This window comes from Orbilia oligospora, assembly GCF_000225545.1.
Source record: "Orbilia oligospora ATCC 24927 unplaced genomic scaffold scaffold00080, whole genome shotgun sequence".
NCBI lineage: Eukaryota > Fungi > Ascomycota > Orbiliomycetes > Orbiliales > Orbiliaceae > Orbilia > Orbilia oligospora.
The window spans coordinates 319,975-339,794 of NW_011645637.1; the positions used below are offsets into that span (position 1 = coordinate 319,975).

General features: G+C 44.5%; 5 protein-coding genes across 5 annotated transcripts; 3 read left to right on the forward strand and 2 right to left on the reverse strand.

The window, feature by feature from the left end:
- Positions 1-1,974: 1,974 nt before the first annotated feature.
- AOL_s00080g92 (uncharacterized protein) lies at positions 1,975-2,251 on the reverse strand (the record flags this gene model as incomplete). The annotated part of the gene is made up of 2 exons (XM_011124467.1): positions 1,975-2,172; positions 2,243-2,251. The coding sequence occupies 2 exons, from the start codon at positions 2,249-2,251 to the stop codon at positions 1,975-1,977; spliced, it is 207 nt and encodes a 68-aa protein (XP_011122769.1).
- An 84-nt stretch (positions 2,252-2,335) lies between these two features.
- AOL_s00080g93 (uncharacterized protein) lies at positions 2,336-4,486 on the reverse strand (the record flags this gene model as incomplete). The annotated part of the gene is made up of 3 exons (XM_011124468.1): positions 2,336-3,251; positions 3,360-3,699; positions 3,835-4,486. 3 exons carry the CDS (start codon positions 4,484-4,486, stop codon positions 2,336-2,338), a joined length of 1,908 nt encoding a protein of 635 aa, XP_011122770.1.
- Positions 4,487-4,949: 463 nt separating this feature from the next.
- Positions 4,950-11,700, forward strand: AOL_s00080g94 (uncharacterized protein; the record flags this gene model as incomplete). Its single annotated transcript, XM_011124469.1, has 11 exons — positions 4,950-4,971; positions 6,972-6,999; positions 7,072-7,162; positions 7,245-7,781; positions 7,846-8,421; positions 8,480-9,559; positions 9,617-10,516; positions 10,608-10,783; positions 10,853-11,006; positions 11,067-11,429; positions 11,668-11,700. The coding sequence occupies 11 exons, from the start codon at positions 4,950-4,952 to the stop codon at positions 11,698-11,700; spliced, it is 3,960 nt and encodes a 1,319-aa protein (XP_011122771.1).
- A 1,629-nt stretch (positions 11,701-13,329) lies between these two features.
- On the forward strand, positions 13,330-14,220 carry AOL_s00080g95 (uncharacterized protein; the record flags this gene model as incomplete). Its single annotated transcript, XM_011124470.1, has 1 exon — positions 13,330-14,220. The coding sequence occupies one exon, from the start codon at positions 13,330-13,332 to the stop codon at positions 14,218-14,220; it is 891 nt and encodes a 296-aa protein (XP_011122772.1).
- A 2,446-nt stretch (positions 14,221-16,666) lies between these two features.
- On the forward strand, positions 16,667-18,067 carry AOL_s00080g96 (uncharacterized protein; the record flags this gene model as incomplete). Its single annotated transcript, XM_011124471.1, has 2 exons — positions 16,667-16,796; positions 16,941-18,067. The coding sequence occupies 2 exons, from the start codon at positions 16,667-16,669 to the stop codon at positions 18,065-18,067; spliced, it is 1,257 nt and encodes a 418-aa protein (XP_011122773.1).
- Positions 18,068-19,820: the final 1,753 nt, after the last annotated feature.

The following is a 19,820-nucleotide window of genomic DNA, read 5'->3' on the forward strand; positions in this document are numbered from 1 at the left end:
ATATACGCAAAATTTAAAACGCAAGGGCAGATATCTAACCCAGCTAGTTAGTATAAAATAGAACAGAATTCACTACCTACAAGCCCCATAACTACATAACTTTAATAACCCCCCCCTCTATACCCGCCCTCCCAAAAAAAAAAGAAAAGAAAAAGAAAATCTTGTAGATATGTAGCTACCCATGTATATAGCCCCACATTCGCATTCCTTACATCCCTCTGCAAGATGTGTACTATTCATGCATGCAAGGTACTAGTACTTCCCAAACCCGGCAAGATTTCCGAAAAAATTATATAATTGATAGATCTAGATCTAGATCTACTAAGAAACTGAAAGATCTAGAATTATAAAGGCGCGGGTATATGCATTGCTTCTTTAACTTGCTACCCCTGGGATCCTTCGTTCACAAAGGGGGGTCGCAAAAGTGCTTACTAATATGTAGGTAGGAGGCGGAAGAAATTTATCTTCGTTTTTGTTCTTTATTGACTACATACATCTCGTGCCTCCCTGGGGAAAAATAATATGGAGGTAGTAACTAAATGGCACCTTCAATCAAAGAGCCGCGGAAAACTTCAGGGAAAAAAAAGAAACATCCCAAACACCAATGTACGGGGTTCTAGTGTATCCGGGGGAAGGGGAAGTGCGGGGTTAATGCTATACCTATACTCAATCAACCGTAGTCGCCCATGCAAAGGGTATTTCCAAAATCCTTTGTTTTCGTTTTGAATTCATTTTCTTTCCCCATTAACTTCAATCGATCAAATAATGCTTCTGTTGACCCCATAACCCCCTACTACCTGACCTTTCCCTTTTCAAAAAAAAAAAAAACATCCCTCTAGATCTCATCCTTCTTTCTCAGAATTACGTATTACCATCCTACCCTAGAAGCCCTTTTGACCCACACCCACACCCACAAAAGTACAACCAACTACATCACATAAACATCTAAAAGAAAAGAAAAGAAACCACCCCATAACTCCAGTTAATAGAATTAGATAAAGATAGTAATTCATATAAAAAGGAAAAAAGAAGAGGAGGAAAAAAAAAAAAAGAATAGAATATTCGTGTGTACCAACTTCGCGCTACCTCCCCCTTTCTCTCTCTCTCTCTCTCTCTCTCAAACACACACACACACCCCTCTCTCTCTTTCTTCCACTCCCAGAATCATCACCATGCTATTGTATAGATGCAAATCCACAAATTCGCTTCTATCCCGACCTCCACCACTAAGAGAATGATAGCACCTTCACTGCTGACCTCTGGCTGAAGATTAGACCCGATCCCTTCCAATACCTGCATACCCACCAAACAGAAGCCACAGAAACCCCCGCCGCCGGCTGTCTCCTGCTTCAGTCAACAATAATGATAATAATAATAGTAATAATAATAAGGATAAGGATAGGGATAATGATAAGGATAATCATGATAGTAATGATAGAGTAATAAAAGAAGGGGGGGGTGGAAATAAAAATAAACAAACCAATAAAACCCAACTGCACCGCTGCTTATACGACCGCTATAACGGCCGTTAACATTCGATTAAATCAGAGAAGAAGAAAAAGGAACCTGGAGAAGAAAGGATAGAGAAAAAGAAAAGACCCCCAATCCCGATGAAAAGAAAACCGAAAAGAAAGAAGGAGGGGTAAAAGGATAATAATATGGCACACTGGTACACCTAAATATGAAAGATTTTTTTTGCAAAACAACCTATAGCAAGTCTCATCCCCAGAGACTGTGAAAGCAAAACGAGGAGAAAAAGACGCGCAAAAGTGCTACCGAGAGTTATAACCAGCCCTTGCGATTCAAGCTGCTGTTATAGTAAAACAAGTCGAGAAAATCATTAAATAATAACCGTAAACGTCCGAGATTTTGTTGGTACAGTAGTTTTCGTGGGCAGGTCGAGGAGTCAGAAGGGTCAGTCTAGCGGGCCGGGGCTGTCGTCGCTGTGCACACTCGAACGGCGAAGAGCAGACGCTAGTTCGAAGCCGATCTCATTGCCGTCGCCCTAAGCGCATCTAGGGCGAGAAGCGTCTTAAAAGCGTGTTCAACGGAGGTCCATGAGAGGGACCGAGCTATGAACGTCAAATCATTCCATGGTTTTGCGACAATGACGGTACCGGTGGTGCGTGGTGCATTGACGGACCGGAGACGGAGTTCCGCTTCTTCTCTTTTCTGCGAAATTATTAGTATTCTAATCGAGTATGGTGTTTGTGTAGGGTACGCATTTCTGGAAGGCACTTACTTTGCCCATCGTAATCCACACGCATTACACAGCCTTTACCTGAAAGTTAGCCTTGGAATGTTCGCATGTGCTAAGGGATTGAAATATTATATCTCACGTTTTTGGCCCCGTCGGCCCCTTCCTCCATTCAGGACTGTCCAACGTCCCACAATCCGTGCACACGTATTCATTAGAGACTTTAATCTTTTTCTTCCTCTCTCCACTGCCTCTGCTCTCTCTATCTGTCGAAATGGGTACGCCAGCGTCTCCTCTGATCAGACTGGGTGATGTATCGCCTGTGCTTATCCCTCTGGATCGTTCCCCTTCGTTATATCGTAGTCCCGTTAACATTTCAATTGCGTCTGTGTGGGTTACGCCTTCGTATCTTGCCATCTTGTCGCGAAGAGAATCGGAGCGTAGTGCTGAGTTATTGAGACCTTCCAAATTTTGGCGAGTAAGTTGCCCGGGCATCGCAGGAGGTGGCATTGATTTCGAAGCGAGAGCACCAACAACAGTGGCAGGGTTGCCATCTGCAGAGCCTTCTAAAACGGATGTTAGAGATGGGTATGGGATAGAGGGAGGTCGTGGCAGGGCGGTCGGTGAAACCTGCAGCCGTGTGGAACTTGTAGAAGTCGAAGCATTATCAGCATGGTGATTAGTGGCATTACCTGCATTCAAAGCAGCTGCGACTGCAGCGGCAGCTTCACTTCTGGCACGAGCCTGTGCAGCTTGTTCTTCTTGCTCTTCGAGTTTTAGCTCGGCTATTCGTCTTTTTAGGCGTTCGTTCTCAATTTTGTGTTCCAGAAAGGAGTCAAGAAGGGCGACATTTTTAGTTGGGTAAAGACGAGCCATCATGAAAAAACCGGAGCAAACAGGGGTAGTAGTGTTGGAAGGAAGCTGACGTTGGTCAGAGAAGTGAGGGTGCCCATTTGATTCGAAGATAGCATAAGTGTCATCTTTTCGGCGAAATCGGAAGAAGATGCGGAGAGGTTGGGCGGAAGCGATGGCCTCGTTGAACTCCCGGATGAATCTTATTCATTATCAGACGTCCATCAGCCTCTCGACAAATTTTGTTTTTTTGGGTGATGATGGCATTTTGAGAGACCATATGGGTGCAAGGGAGAGAGAGAAGACTTACATGTGAGAGTCATCGATGTGAACAAACTCGGTGATCATACGACCGAGAAGTTCGTCGGTGGTGAAACCAGTGATATGTTTGGTGTTTGGAGAGGTGTAGCGTATTTTACCGCTCGGGGTGAGGATGCAGAGGAGGTCCTGAAGTTCCTCGATGATACGCTGTGACCAGTTCCGGCGCTTGGTGAACTCGGTGAGGGTGCTGCTGCCATGGCCACCACCGCCAGCACCGTTCGTATGGTTAATACTGGTACCTGCCACTCCTACTAGTCCGGTTCTTGTTCCTATTCCTGCTCCTGTTCCAGTTCCAGTTCCAGCTCCAGCTCCACCGGGACCGGGGACGACTAGATAAAACGATTGATAATGTTGTTAATATTTATTTTTTGATGCAAAGGTTTTTTTAAGAAGATCAGACGGGGACGGAAAGGAAAGGACGGGATAGGAAAAGTGATTGAAGGCAGGATGAGTTTTGAGAATACCAGAGTCGATTTGCATTTCCATGTCGAAATGCAGAGGGAGATAAGGGATGCTGTCCCGGCGCTTTTTAGAATTGGCATTAATATTTCGCTGCGGGAGTGCTAGCGAGCCCTGCTGGGGCTGCTGATGGGCTGACTGGGGCTGTTGGGTCGTCTGCTGGGCCTGAGCTAGGTGAAGGACCGGGGAGGTTGCCAAGATGGGTTCCAGAGCCTCACCCATGGTCAGCACCGACCGTCGCCTGATAGGTTTATCCAAGGGCACAGTCATTGGTGAGACCGGACTGAAGGGACTGGAATAGGCCTGGCTGATATGATTGACCTGACTAACCAGAGGACTATTCGAAGCGGAGGATGACGACAAAGATATACTCGCTCCTAGTCCCGACCCCGATCCTTTTGGCAGAGACGATGCCGCTGGCGTATTTGACTGAGAGTAAAGCACGTTCTGAAAGTCAATATAAGGGCTGTGGGAACTGTTCTGTTGGTGATGGTGGTACAGATGAGCCAACTGGGTTTGCAGCGACTGAGCACCGGTTTCGACCTGCAACTGCAGCAGCTTCCTCTTGTTGTCCTCCTGACGGTTCATATTAATCCCTGCTGCTGCCGTTGCTGCCGCCGCCGACGACGATTGGGTTCTGCTGTCTACCCTGTCCATGGTTAAGTACTTGGTATATATGGAAGTATACGGATACTTTAAAGCTTTTGTATCATATATAAAAAGACTTTTTATATATCCAAAATCTTCCTTTTCCCTGAACCTCGGCAGTATACTACTACACTATGAAGTATACCTATACCTAGCACCGTATAATATAGTATGGTATGGTATGGTATGGTATGGTATAGTGCAGTGCAGTATAGTATAGTTTTTATGCAAGGAGGATATTCAGGGCCAGCGCCACAGATCCTGGCTGCCGGGTGGCTTGACTCTCCAGCCAGCCGGGTTTGCTTCGCCGTTGCTTTACTCCTACCTTACCTGCAGGGTAACCGCCGGTGGAGAAAAGAAAGCGAAGCAGAAGGCCACAGCACGCGAGATGGGGGGAAGAGATTCAGTCCAGTCCAGTCCAGTCCGGTCCGGTCCAGTCGGGTCCAGTCGGGTCTAGCTATTAGTTTCAGCAATGACGGCAGTACTGGAAGTCAGTCAGTACAAGCACCGCACAGCTCAGCACAGCTCAGCTCAGCTCAGGGCCAGGCCAGGCAGGCCAGGCAGGCAAGCAGGCAAGCGGACAGGGCGGGAAGACAGGGCCCAGGCAGGATAAATTTGTTTTTTATGCTTGTCTGAGAGAACGTAAAAAATTCTGCGAGATACCTCTTCAGTATCGGGGAAAGTTGCTGTCTGAATGGGAATGCGGAAATGCGATAACTGCGGGGAGATCGAGGTTTGTAGTCTTCATCGACGTTTTCCGCTTTTGTTTGGCGTTACTTTGTGCCAGGCCCCCTTGCCACTTGTTCCAATAGGGAACCGCCCAGCCACTAAATTCGTGACGTTTTGATCTGGGAATTTAATGCTGTCAATGCCCACAAGATTAGACCAAGCTCAGGAATATAAAAATTCTCGAAAAACCGATGGGAATGTTATGTTGGAGGTCTCTTTCGGAATAAATTTTTGCGGATTTTTTTCTAGGATTTTTGGTATTTGTTATATATAAAAAAAGGGGACAGCGAGCGTATAATGTGACCGAGGAGACTACTTAGTCTAGCTCTTGTTGAATCTGGACGTCTTCTCCTTACTAGATCATATTAATATAATATGAGTCTGCCCCACTTACCTACTTACTTACTAAGTAGCTAAGTACTTAGTAGGTTAGAAGTACATAAGCAAGTATATACTTCGTTAGACTCCGTAGACTTGACCCTTTCTCGTTCCTCTTGTTATTGTTCTTGCTCTTCCTCTTCAACTCCCTTCTTCCTTCTTCGGACTTAAACCGAACCGGGCTGAGCTATCGCCGCACAGCCGGCGGCAAGTCTCAGGTCGTACGTTTGTTCTGTGTCCTTTTCCCATTCTGTCGCACATATGTCGCCTTCTAGCAAGTCTGGTCGCGAACTTGATAGTAGTTGTCAATTGGCTGAGTGGTGTCGTGAAGATTTAATAATTTGCAATCGTTGTTCTGGTGCCGGTTGAAGTCGAATTCATATTTTCTCGAGCGATCTAGAGAGCTCTTCTCCTTTCATATGCATGCACATACAGAGATATTTTAAATTTATATAATATATCAAGAATTCGAATTCAAAAAATTTTAAAAAAGAGAGAGATTCTGTCCATTCACAAGACAGAATTTATTTCAATCAGATAATTTTACATACCCTCACATACCTTATATATGCAGCCTGCCAGAAAACCCTTTGGAATCTTAGGGGCGGCATGGACCACGAATACATTTTCCCTGACAATCGCCACAATTGCTGTGTTTTCTTCGATCTTTGCGCGGGTGCGACTCAAAGAGCAAGGCCTTTTGGATCGAACTTCCCCTTTGCTTTTTTAATTCGCGTGGCGTTCTCCCCTTGCGCATCTTATATGGTACTTTTTACATGTCCAAGAATTAACCGTCCGATAGTTATATATTATATTAGTTGCTTGATTACCAATATAAATAGCATATTATACTTAAATAGTTATATTCGATGATGACCTATCCCCGTTAAGGCCGGGGAGGGCCCATGTAGGAGTTCTAAGTTTTATGCTACTGGAATGCTATCATGCATTGCATCCATGAATCAGCTCAGTCACGAAGTCGAATAATCCGGAGACAAAGAACAACGCCACAAGGTGTTGATGTGTTGCACCGCCACGGCGTGACTTCGCGACCTCATGTCTTGGCGTCGCGTGGGAAGCTTCTGAGTCGCACGGCTTCACGCTCCTCAAACCCCACACATCGACATCGCACATCTACAGCTAGCTTCCTCATCTCGTTCCTATTACCCACTGTTCAATGCTGAACTAGGTCTTCATATACTATTATTATCTAGTATAATTATAGTGCTCACAATGTAAGCTTCTCTTTTGGTCATTCCTCTACTGTACCTCTTGTAGATTCCTAATAAACAGCTATACATTTGCGTTCCTAGGTGTATGTCCGAATGAACTCAGCAAGCCTCGCGTGTATAAAATCCTATATACTGACATGTACACCGACCACCAGCGAAAATCGACAAACTCGCCATATTAGGGTACGTTCTACTCTCCTACCTATAGGTTACATGTTTAACTCAGTCTCAGGCAACGTACTAATTGATCCATAGCATCCGGTCCTTCGACAATACCCGTCAGGAAACCATCGCCTTCCACACCCCTCTCACCCTCATCGTCGGCTACAATGGCTCCGGAAAAACGGTACTCCGATATCCTCTTCCATACTTCATCGTTAGATATATTTAAATGATCGAAAGCTCATAATGTCATTTAAAATTAATAGACAATCATCGAATGCCTCAAATACGCCACAACCGGTGACTTACCTCCCAATTCCAAAAATGGCGCCTTTATTCACGATCCCAAAATCTGTGGCGAGAAGGAAGTTATGGCCCAGGTGAAACTTTCATTCGTAAATACCAACGGTGCAAGAATGGTTTGCACTCGTTCTCTGCAACTCTCTGTGAAGAAGACAGCGAGAACGCAGAAAACACTGGACGGACAGTTACTCATGATTAAAGATAATCAACGGAGTACTGTTAGTACCAAATGTGTCGAATTGGATAGCATGTTGCCGAATTTTTTGGGTGTCAGCAGGAGTATTCTTGATAATGTCATCTTTTGTCATCAGGAGGAAAGTATGTGGCCGCTCAGCGAAGCTTCTGTCCTCAAAAAGAAGTTTGATGAAATCTTCGAGGCACAGAAGTATACCAAGGCCATCGACAATATCAAAACTCTGCGAAAAAAGCAGGCTGAGGAAATTAAACGACTGAATCTTTTGCAAGACCAATTCAAAGTCGACAAAGAGAGGGCAGAAAGGGTACTTATTCCCTCTTACCATAAACCGACCCCAGATCAGAAGACTAATAAATGTTTACACACAGGCAGAGAAAAAAACCAAGCAAATATCTTCCGAAATTGAAAACCTTCGTGAACAGCGTGAAGAACTCAGCCGCGAGATCTCGAAAATTCGTGAGGAAATTGAGGTCCTCTGGCAAACTACCGCCAGTTTTGAAAAGGATATTGCAGTCTTGACCACGAAGCGCAGCGACCATCAGCGTATATCGGAGCTCATCGACGATCTACAAGATGACATTGACCTTCTACCAGACTCCGACGAAGCATTGGAAGACAGACTTGCGAACTTCAAAGATGAAATGGACAAATTTGAAGCTAAAATAACAGATAAAGAGAGGCATAAGATAGAGATTAAGGAAGAACAGGGGCGACTGAGAGTCAAATTAAACAAAAAGGCCGATCAAAAGGGTACTCTTCAAGCAAGGAAGGAGCACTACGAGGATCAACTCATGAATCGTGAGAATATGATCAAAGAAGCCAGTGCCCTCCATGAAATCCGTGGTTTCAGCGCGGGTGACCTCGATGACCGTCAAGTCGCAGACTTCATGAGAAAGCTAGAGCAACTGACTCGTGAGCAATCCGGGACCTATGAGCGCGCAAAGGTAAAATACTTCCATCATAGGACTTTACATATGACGCTCTTGCTAATATCATACACAGAGAGAGGGCAAAGAAGAACAACTGCAAGCCTCCAACGCCCTAAACACCTTAAACCAGAAGCTTCTCTCCCTTGAGCAAACCAAACGCTTCGCCACCACCGAAATCGACCGTCTCAACTCAGAGCTCCGCGCCCTCCAAAAGGGCCTCGACCGCCTACAAGTCGACGAGGGCCGAATCACCCGTCTGGAAATCGAAGTTAGCGATGGAAACTCCAAAGTCTCGGAAATGAACACACTCTACGAACACCAGCAATGGGACAAACAAATCCAAACGAAAGATTCAGAAATACGAGAAGTAGAAGCTAGCATCGCCCGTGAAACGAAGGAGTTGACCAAGGGAACTGCGGAGGCAGACTCGAAAGCCAAACTTTCGATTCTACAAAAGGAAGTAGAAACGAAGACAACGGCACAGGAAGCTCTTATTCTTACGAATACGGATAAATTCGATCGTTTACTTTCGAAATGGACAATTGAAACTTTGGACGATGATTATCACGAAACCCTCGAAGAGCGCGAAGATGAAGTCTCAAAGGCTGAAAAACTACTTGCGTCTAGTAACGCGGAGCTTACACAGGCCGAGTCCCAATTGAAAACCCAGCGGGATCTACTTAGACAGAAGACGCAAGAATTTGAGCGTGCGAGCGGTCTTGTTGCAAGGGCGATGGATAGAGCTTCTTTCGAAGAATGCATCGATTTTCCAGCCTACATCAAAAACAAAGAGGAAGACCTCGAAAACGCCCAGCGTGATCGAGCGATGGTTGAACAAATCCGCAGCTTCTACGACAAGGCCTTAAAAATGGCGAGGGAGAAACAGTGCTGCAGGATGTGTAAACGTTCATACGCTGATCAAGAGAGTCTCGACGAGTTTATGGCTCGGCTGGAAAAGGATCTCCAGAAACAGAAAATCGATCTAATCGATGCGGAGATTGCGAACTGCTCTGAGGACTTGAAAATTTTGAACAGTGTGAGGTTGGAATTTGATATTGCGTCGCGGTTGAAGGACCACGATGTTCCACTTCTAAACAACGAATTGGGGAGACTAGAGAAGAAGCATGAGACTTTACTCGCTAGTTATGAAACGGTGTGTATCAAATATCTCCCGTAACCTATTATTATATATTACTAACACCTAGAATAGCGCAAAAAAGAAGTCGAAACCAAAAAGGTCGTCAGGAGTGAGATCCTCTCCCTCCGAAACCCTGTCTCCGAAATACAAAATTACGCGAAGGACATCCGCGAGAACCAACTACAAATCACGAGCCTGACAAAACGTCTGGAAGCAATGGGATCCTCTCGCTCAGTAGCCGACATCCAAAAAGCACTCCAAAGTCTTAACTCACAGGCGGGAGAATTAAAGCAAAAGAGGGACGCATTATGGAGTGACAAAGAAGCCGCAAGGACAGAACTTGCGGTTGCGGAACGGCAAGTGCAGGAGGTTACTAATCAATTGATTTCCGCGCGACATGAGCTTGAAAAGAAACAGACCCAAGCCAAACGATTGGCCGACTGTAAGGAATCTATCGGGCAGAGGGAAGGGCATATCAGAGATGCCGAGGAGGAAGCGAGGGGTGTCCAACCGCAGATTATCAAAGCCAAGGCACGAGAAGCGGAGGTCAGGATGAAATGGGAAGAAAATGAACAGACCTTAAAACGGATAGCAGATAAATCTTCAGACACGCTAAGGGGATTGCACGCAATTCAACGCGGGATAGTGCAATATGAAAGCGGGGATACTGTCGAGACGCTTGAGAATTTGGTGAGGGAGAGTAGAGAGCTTGAAGGGCGTATTCTAGGACTAGATGAGCGACTTGTTGTTTCTGAGAGAGAATTGGTGGAACTGAGAGCTCAGAGGGGACAGGCAGATGGGTTCAAGAGGAGCATTACAGATAACATTAGGCTTAGGAAGAATAAGAGAGAGCTTGGGGGACTAGAAGGGGAGATCAGAGAGCTTGAGGCGAAGAATGCAGAGCAGCAGAGGGATCGGTTCAAGATGGACGTGGAGAAGTTGCAGAGACGGCACGATGGGTTGGTTATGGACGTAAGTTGTTCCCCATGTCAAGTTGGTTGGTTGGTCGGGTGGTTGGGTTGTAGGCGGTTAGCTAACAGGTATTTGGGGACGTTTCCAACAGAGAACCGGCAAAGGCGCTACGATCAAATCGCTAGACACACAATTAACGGAAATCCTAAAGGAGTATGAAATCGACTTTAAGGATGCCAAGAAGAATTTCCATGAAGGTCAGATTAGGTTGCAGACTACCACTGTTGCAAACGAGGATTTGGGAACTTATCAGATGGCGTTGGATAAGTACGTTCTCCGGTCACTAAGGATTCAAAAAAAAAAAATGATTAAAAGTGATTAACACGGTGGTATTAGGGCGGTGATGAAGTATCATTCACTGAAAATGGAGGAAGTGAATCGTATCATCGATGATCTATGGAAGAAGACATATAAAGGAACAGATGTCGATACGATCCTTATACGTTCTGAACAAGAAAATGCGAAGGGAAATCGACTCTACAATTACAGAGTACGAATCTCTTTCCGAGATGAAGTAAGCAGATACAAAGGCTAATAAGCAAAAAAATAGGTCTGCATGTTAAAGCAAGATGCCGAACTCGACATGCGTGGGCGCTGTAGCGCAGGTCAAAAGGTGTTAGCCAGTATAATCATCCGTCTAGCTCTCGCCGAATGCTTCGGTACCAACTGTGGACTGATCGCGCTCGACGAGCCGACCACAAACCTCGACCGCGATAATTCAAGAGCTTTAGCTCAGAGTTTGCACGATATCATCAATTATCGCCAAGCACAGAAGAACTTCCAGTTAATTGTTATTACACACGATGAAGACTTTTTGAGAGATATGAAGTGTAACCAGTTTACGGAGTATTATTATCGGGTGTCGAGGAATGAAAGGCAGAAGAGCCAGATTCATCGGCAGAGTATTGCTGAGGTTAGTTTTTCTTTTCTTTTCCATTTCCCTTTTCCTTTTCCTTTACTTGTTGGCCTTTCTTCTCGCTACCCCGGACTTTTTGAGGTTCCGGGTTACCTTGTTCGTTGAGTGGTTTTTTACCCCGCGTTTTGTTGAATGTTGGAGGAAGGAGTTGTATACAAAACAATAGAGGTTGCTAACGGCTTTTTTGTTCTGTGATGGGCAGGTGGATAAATAAAACGGCTTGTGACCTTTCAAGGGAGTTGTTGGTGGAACGTTGGACGATGAATAAGGTTTTGATACCTGGATGGACATTTACAATACTGGGAAGGACATTGACTTAGCTCCTGGGCCCGTACCAGTCGAGGTTGTGCTCTTTGGAAGGGTTGCTTGATACATGTCGTTTTTTTTTTTTTTTTAGCATTTCATTGCTTTAGATACCTGTTTTAATTGTTGTATTTTCGAATATTGAATCGAACCAGGAAGGTTGGACCTTTTGAGACTTTAAGACGATTCAGGTATTGGAGTGGCTCTTTTCCTATATTACGTAAGGAGGTTGTTTGGTTCTGGAAGTTCGTATCTTTGTTAACCCTGACTGAGCACTAGAGGGTATACATGGGCACAGGTAAGTAAGTACTTACTTATTTATTTATTAAAGGGGGCTGGATGTAATACTTTGTAATTACAATTTGGTATCTGAGATATATCCCAGATTCGAGGCGAGGTTACGTAGGTATAATACCGCAGACCACTACGTATACTAGTCGGTGTGAATTGATGAACTGAAACTCTTCAAATGAAAATGAATATTCTTGATAACGATTAGCCTCATTGCCAGATAATTATACACCAATGCGAATAAAAGAGAATTCAAATTGATGATTAATTCGGTGTCATGATCATATGAATGTCGGGCTTCATTGTTTCGAAACATATGCGTAACTAGTCTTTCTTATGCCGTCTCATTGAATTCGAAGGCAAGCCTGGGGTTACACAAAGGCGAATCAACCTCGAATTTAAATCTTTTTCACGATCTTTTCCCTTCACCATTCCCGTATAATGCATCAAATTCCAGTTACGGGAGGATAGATAATTCTCAAACCACCGTTGCATTGCATACAGCTCAATCGATCCCAGGTAATCATTCCCGACAAGCAAAGCCCTCATTGAACCTGTTAAATATTTAAAATCCTGAAGAATCGTTCATGACCAAGCTTAAGGCCAAGGCGAGGAAATGGGAAACTGCATGGGAAACAGGCGCTTATCACCCGAGTGGAGAACTCCATATCTTGCCAAATCCTTTTTTTTCTTTACCCGGCGGGCGCGAGTTTATCGCATTCATGAGCTTGAAGAACTTTGCGGCTTAAAGAATCCATCACCATTGGCTAACCGCCCTGCTATATATAAATTTGGAGCGGGACGGTTGAAAATATATTAAGACTAACATGGATGCCAATGCTCCCCGTGCCACAACCGTGCAGAATTTCGCTACCCAGCTGTGTTGAGAGCTCGTACCAATTGACGATTCCAAGAAAACGCCACCGAGAATCGAAACCGTCAGCTTCTTCTTCTTCATCGTCAAATGGATCTTTTTTTGATTCGGAAAAAAGGGGAGGAGGAAGGAGAGAACGAAGAATATTTAATGGACCTGTTGTAGGCTTTCGTGAAGATAACTTTCGTTCTGGTTTTTTTTTTCCCTTCCAGCGCGCACGATCTTCGCGACATTTTGAAAGCCTCGAGCACGCCAGCGGATAATCGCAGGATTGGGATACAGAAACGTACCTCATAGACACCGCGAACATCAACGTACGCGAGTACTCTTCGATTCTTATATCTCATATCTTATATATATCCATACTGTGGAAATCTTCCACGGCGCCACCCGAAACCAAAGGTCGATATAAGGGACAAATTGTACAAAATGCGACACCTCATCAGCCTCTCCCTCCTCCTCTCCCCTCTGCTTACCACCGCCCAGACCCTCCCCCCTTACAAATGTTTATATGAAGGCTCCGTCCCAGGCTGCGTTCAATTTGGAGTCATAGCGGCCACAGACTGCGCCCGCCTCGCTCCTACCTACCCTCGCACAACTAACGCACGATTCTTAGCCTGCGTTTGCAGCAATAATAGAGCCTGGGTTCAATTTGCAGGCACCCTTCTATCGTGCATCGGTAGCGAATGTCCGGATATAACCAGACAAAAGCTGACTGATGATATTACTGCTTTGTGTGATGGACAGAGTGGTGGTGGTGTCGGAACTTCTAGTCGTCTTTCTGCGACAACGACGGTGACGGTGGATGTTTCAACGAGCGAGCCTACGAGAGGGACTGCTACGGAAGAGACATCTACAGAAGCGACCTCTACCGATCAATTATTCACTGCTGGTCCCATAATACCTGGTGGTACTCCGACCAGACTGTCCACGGAAGAGACATCTACAGAAGCGACCTCTACTGATCAACCAGCTACTATTATTCCCATAATACCTGGTTATTCTACTGGGGACTACACGGAGGTGCCTGTAACTTCAGTACAAGAACCAGCTATTTATTCTACTTTGACTACTACTACGGAGCTTTCGAGTACTACGAGTGGACTGTTCTCGGTAGACCCTATATTTTCATCAGGAACTACATCGGTCATAAATAGCACCAGTGTTGTTGGTGAGCCGACTAGCCGTACCACTGGAGGACCTCCGTCGGTCTCGACGAGTGCTACTGCTGGTGCTATGATGATTACTGGGCCTGGAGGGGTTTGGACGGTTGTGGGAGGAGCTGTGCTTTTGATTGCTGGTATGGCTTTGGAATTTTAGGTTTATTTTATATATAATGTGTATTACCCATTTTAAAGGAGGAATTTAGCTAGGCTTCAGTTATCGATTCGAGAGTTTACATTCTTAAATGAGCAGTAGTCAATAATATAGAAATGTACGGATCTATGTATTAATTGAGCAAACTAATCATGGGTTCCCTTTTTAATTGAAATTAATTGCACTTAATGTAGATTATAATCGATTATATCTCTGCTTCAAGAGTTTCAAGAATAGTTTTCCCGGTCAAGGTTTTATTGATTCAAGAATATGGTGAAATTCGAAACGGACGGAATTCAATCTAGAAAATTTTTAAACCCGCATTCCAAAGATATTAGATAGCCATGTGGTATTTTAGAATTAGCTGGCGTTGCAGATTTGCATTCTTACTGGGATCATAACCAGTTAGAAGGTCAAGTACTTTACGATCCTGCCCTGTAAGAACTCGAGCCGGCACAAGCGAGTATTCCGATGTCAACGTTGGTTACTCTAATGCATAGTTGGACCTCGATAACAGTACGGCTTCTCGGCACGGTGGCACAATTCGAAAAGGTCTGGTGAACAAACTCGGAAACACTGGTGTTATAATACTAGCGTTGCACTAAAACTGGCGAAGGAGGGATCGTAATTAACGTTTCGGTTAACGGCTTCGATATCAATCCACAATCTTCAAACCAATTTCACATACCTCAGTAGTGATTTTCAAATTTCATGGACAGGCCTCTTTGGTATTTATCGATAATTCGCCACATTGCTATTATGTTATAAGATCAAGAGTAAGGAATTTTAAGTTTAAAAAAATGCCATGAAAGGCTGAATCAGCCAGGGTCTTGACCTTCGGCTATTATAGATCAGTGTGGAAAGCTGACTTATTCAGCACCCGCCTATCGCGATCATCTAGCCAGCCATGTGTTCGTGCGCTGTTCGATGGTGCGCGACATCATCTCGTGTGGCCAGAAGGAAGGAAGGCAGGCTATAATCATGCAAAATTATAATTATCCCCCGCCACTCACCTCGCGATCTTCAACATCGAGCTCTCCACGGACAATGCATCCGTTCTAGGTATCATCTTCCTCGTGTCCCTTTTTTCTCTCTTTCTCCACTTTCAAAGCTACCAACTAATCAACATAAAAAGACTAATGAGTAATCCACCTTCCCCCAAGCCCAAGCTGTGTACTAGATTGTCGTCGTAACGTGTGGGTTCCACTGCCCAGAACTTGTGAGTTTCCAATGGCGTTGTAGCGCATGAGCTACCTTGCCGAACGGCCGAACCCTTGCAGGGTCGGCGTGCGCGACAACTTTGTTCTTTGCCCCACAGTGCAAGTATGGATGCGATCGACCATCCGGTCCCCGGTTTGTCGCTGTTTTGTTCGGAGTTTATGTCTCTAGTTGCATTGCTTTGGAAGGGGGAGAAGGTGGTTTCAATTACCTTATGGGCCCCTCAAGGTGAATCAAAATTCCAACTTGTAAAGGAGCCAACATCCTGTTGCAAGAAAAGACGGGAGGAGAAGAATTCACAACGTTGAAGTATTTTGTTGGAGAAAAAAAGTACGTAACTTCATGACAGCCTTCTTCTTTTTCCCATCTTGCATATGGGTTGTATCTTTGAAGGGCCAGGGAGCCAATGGGTCAAGGCAAAAAAAGGCCGCAGGATTTCACAACAGATGAACTTTCTGCGTCCAACAGATATACCTCCACCACACGGGATCAGCTACCAACAAGGGACCCTATTCACAGTTGGTCTATCCATACATAAGCCAAGCGAAGAGGGACCACCAGGGTAGCATTCTGTCGCCCAGGGTTTCTTTCCAGCCAGCTTGGATCGGAGGCTTTTTTTTCACAAGCTTTGTGAGGGGCCGGTCTCTCTTTTTACCACGTACAGCTAGGTTTCGATCTGTCTGGTTGCTTGCCTTGTGGGTAAAATTGGAAAAGCCATTCCGTACGAAGGGGCGCTCGGTGGGTACCAGGTGGTGTGAATATCTGTAACATTGCCTATGTATAAGAATGGAACCCATCCCCTCCACTTCCCTTTGTTTTATTTTATTTTTCTTGTATCAGATCAAAGCTTTTATTTTATTTATTTTTTATAAATAAAAAAAGACTTTCCGATAAGTTCTTTTTATAAGGGCTTTTTCTGGACGGTTGTTTTTTAAAATAGCTTTAAGCTTTCCGTCCTTTTTTAAGCTTTCGATACGCGAGAAGGATTATCGCATGGTGTAGTATATCCTTTTTGCGACACGCTTTCGACGTTGCAACGACAGATCTCGATTCTATTTTATCAATACGACGGTCGATCTAATAATTTAATTTAATTTTGGCTTTTACCCACTCCCAAAAAATATCTAAAAGGGAGACCAAAGAATTTTCGAAGAAAGGGTCTTGGGGGGTTTTCTTCAAACTTCACCATATCTTTCCTTTTCTTTATTCTTTCTTTTGATTCTTCAAAACAATGAAGTTATCGGTGATAGCGAGCGCCTTACTGGCTACCTGTGTGGCCGCCAGACCAGAGCCTTTGCTACAAATTCGACAAAATGTGGGTTTTAGCTTTGATACGAATAAAGTCCGCGGTGTGAATATTGGTATGTATATACTTTCCTCCTAATTCAATTGTTATCACCATCGTATATCATTTTGAAGATCCAAAGAGATAAACAATTATATCGTTGCATAATCCTATAAAATAATCAATAGAATAAACTAACCAAAAGATTTCTTCAAAAAAGGTGGTTGGCTCGTCCTCGAACCCTGGATCTCTCCATCCCTCTGGGATCGCTGGAAAGCAAACCCTTCCGCCGGTCCAGTCGACGAATATAATCTCTGTCGCGTCCTCGGCAAAACAGCCTGTCAGGCTCACCTGAAGAAACATTGGGACACCTGGATCACTCAGAACGATTTCAACCTCATCAAATCCTACGGTCTAAACACCGTACGAATCCCGATCGGTTACTGGGCATTCACATTGAACTCCGGCGACCCGTACGTTCAAGGACAAGTCGCCTACCTCGACCGTGCGATCGTATGGGCCAGAGCAGCTGGGTTAAAAGTCTGGATCGACCTTCACGGTGCTCCCGGGGGTCAAAATGGATTTGATAACTCCGGATTGAGGGACAGAATTGGGTTTTTGCAAGGGAATACAGCAGCACAGCTGTTGGCTGTGATTAAGAAGGTGGCGGATAAGTACAGTCAACCGCAGTATAGGGATACTGTTGTGCTTATCGAGGTGTTGAACGAACCTATGGGGCCTAAATTGGATTGGAGTAAACTTAGACAGTTTACTTACGATGGATGGGCTATTGTCAGAAGAGCCGGACCGACTTGGGTTGCATATAGCGATGCTTTCTTACCGCTTTCCAAGTGGAACGGACTTTTGGCACCTTCGAATAAAGCGCTTGTTGATAAACACCGTTATCAAGTATTCTCGGAGGGAGAGGTATCCAGGAGTTACTGGCAGCAATTCGACTCTGCCTGTAGCGCACGATGGGAGTTCAAGGGAAGCAACAAGTACGTCGTCGTCGGAGAGTGGAGTGCTGCCATGACCGATTGCGCAAGATGGTTGAACGGATGGAATCGAGGAGCCAGATACGACGGAACATTCCAAAGTTCGAGGTCTTACGGAACATGCAACGGCAAGGGCGACGCCGACCGTATGACACAGACGCAAAAGGATGATTTGAGACGGTTCGTCGAGGCTCAGTTGGATAGTTATGAAACGACCAATGGATGGATCTTTTGGACTTGGAAGACGGAGCCAGGCAATCGTAGTGACGATTGGAGTTATTCGAAACTGGTCGCGAGGGGGATTATGCCCAAGCCACCAGGATCGAGAAGATTCCCTAAGCCATGCGGTTAAGATCTATCTTGGTACCAGTTAACTCGGGTTTCGAAATTTTTGGGTGCGGAATATACAGATACGTACGCGGAAAACCAATCTAGAAATTAGTGGAAAAGTTATCCCTCACCCATTTTATCGCGTATCTGCTAGGGATCTTGCACATGCGACAGGCGTTTTTATTTTATTTTTTCATATTTTTTATTCGAAGGTGTTTTTGCATATTTATAAGCGTCGAGGTTTCGATAGGAATTCGGTTGGTTTGGTTAATAATGTCTACATATAATGCTGTTGATGTTATGTTCTAAACATATCAGTAGTAGATTGATATAATTACAATCTGGTATACTATGAATTTAGCGAATTAACTGTACCTGCTATTGCCATAATGTTAAATTTTAAAGTCAGATCGGCTTTTGGTGATAAGAACTAAAGATGCTAGTGTAGCGTAGCGAAATTTAGTGTAGACTTGACATCATTTCGCCTGATATGTCCTCGTGCATAAGCTCGACTAACTTGGAATTACCTAATACCCGTACTTTACCATGGTACCTGATATAAAATCGTTAATCTAGAGTTAAATTCTTTCCAGTCTACCAATTTTTAATATAGATAGCCCATAATAATAATATTTTGACACTCGTTTCGATCGGGACCAACCGAACCGTCCGGACGGAACGGCAAGTCTATATAATTATTTATTGGAATTTCCCCCCGCTTGAGTTTGGACATATCCGTCCTTTTGTGATTTGCTCCTTGTGTTTTCTTATCATTCGCGACCGGTGCGGCTGTGCATACCTTGCCTGCATGTGCATATAAACACTCACAATAGCTAATTGCCTTGCCCAGCTGATCATGAACCCCATCCACCATAAGTTGGAATATAGGCGAATCGCGGAAACATAGATCCAGGTACAAGCATGACCCCGCAGAATCCCTTACCTACGGTGGTGTATACAAACAACTTCATAAAGCCTCCAAGCCGAATCAATCGGCGATTATAATTTAATACACTCCGTCCATTTTCGCAAAACCACTTTCCCCTTTTTTCCGTAAAGGTAGAAGGGTCAGCCATTCACGATTGATTAATTATTCAAACCTGCATGCGTGGCCGTGAAAGGGTAATGTATATATGCAGCGGGCGGTTCCGACGACAGATCGAGCAGGCAGACACATGCACCATACACACACCTCGCAAAAAAGAAATTCGAATGATACGCATGAATCAGCATTGGCATTTTAGGCGAGGTCTTAATGCCGGAGAATTATTGAGATGCAGGTGTGAACAAAAAAAAGCTTGGATTGAACTACGTATAATACTTTCTACTTGCGATTTTGAGCAGATATCAATTTATTTCATGGTTTATGTAGAATTAAGGGACCGGTGGATCCATAATGCAAGGAGTAAGGAGGTAGTCCCAATAAACAGCAACTATAAACTAGTTAACTTTGGATGACTGTATCGGCGAAGTAGAAATTCTGTGAAGGGCATACCACAAGGTTCCCTGATTTCTTGGCTTGGATAGAAGTAAATTCTACTTATAATTGTATACGTATAGATTCATTTATACATTTGCAGGGTATGGTACCGTACCGCAAGGTTTTGGCCGGCAGGCTCGATGTCTGCAGCTATATATTACTGAGATCTTCTATGCAGGGGTAAGTTTATCAAAAAGACCCTGTTCCTTGTACCTTTAAAATGAAAGCAAGGGAATTATTCTTGAAGTTATACTACTCAGCCGGCCCAGTTAGAATTAACTGGTTGCTTCGCAGA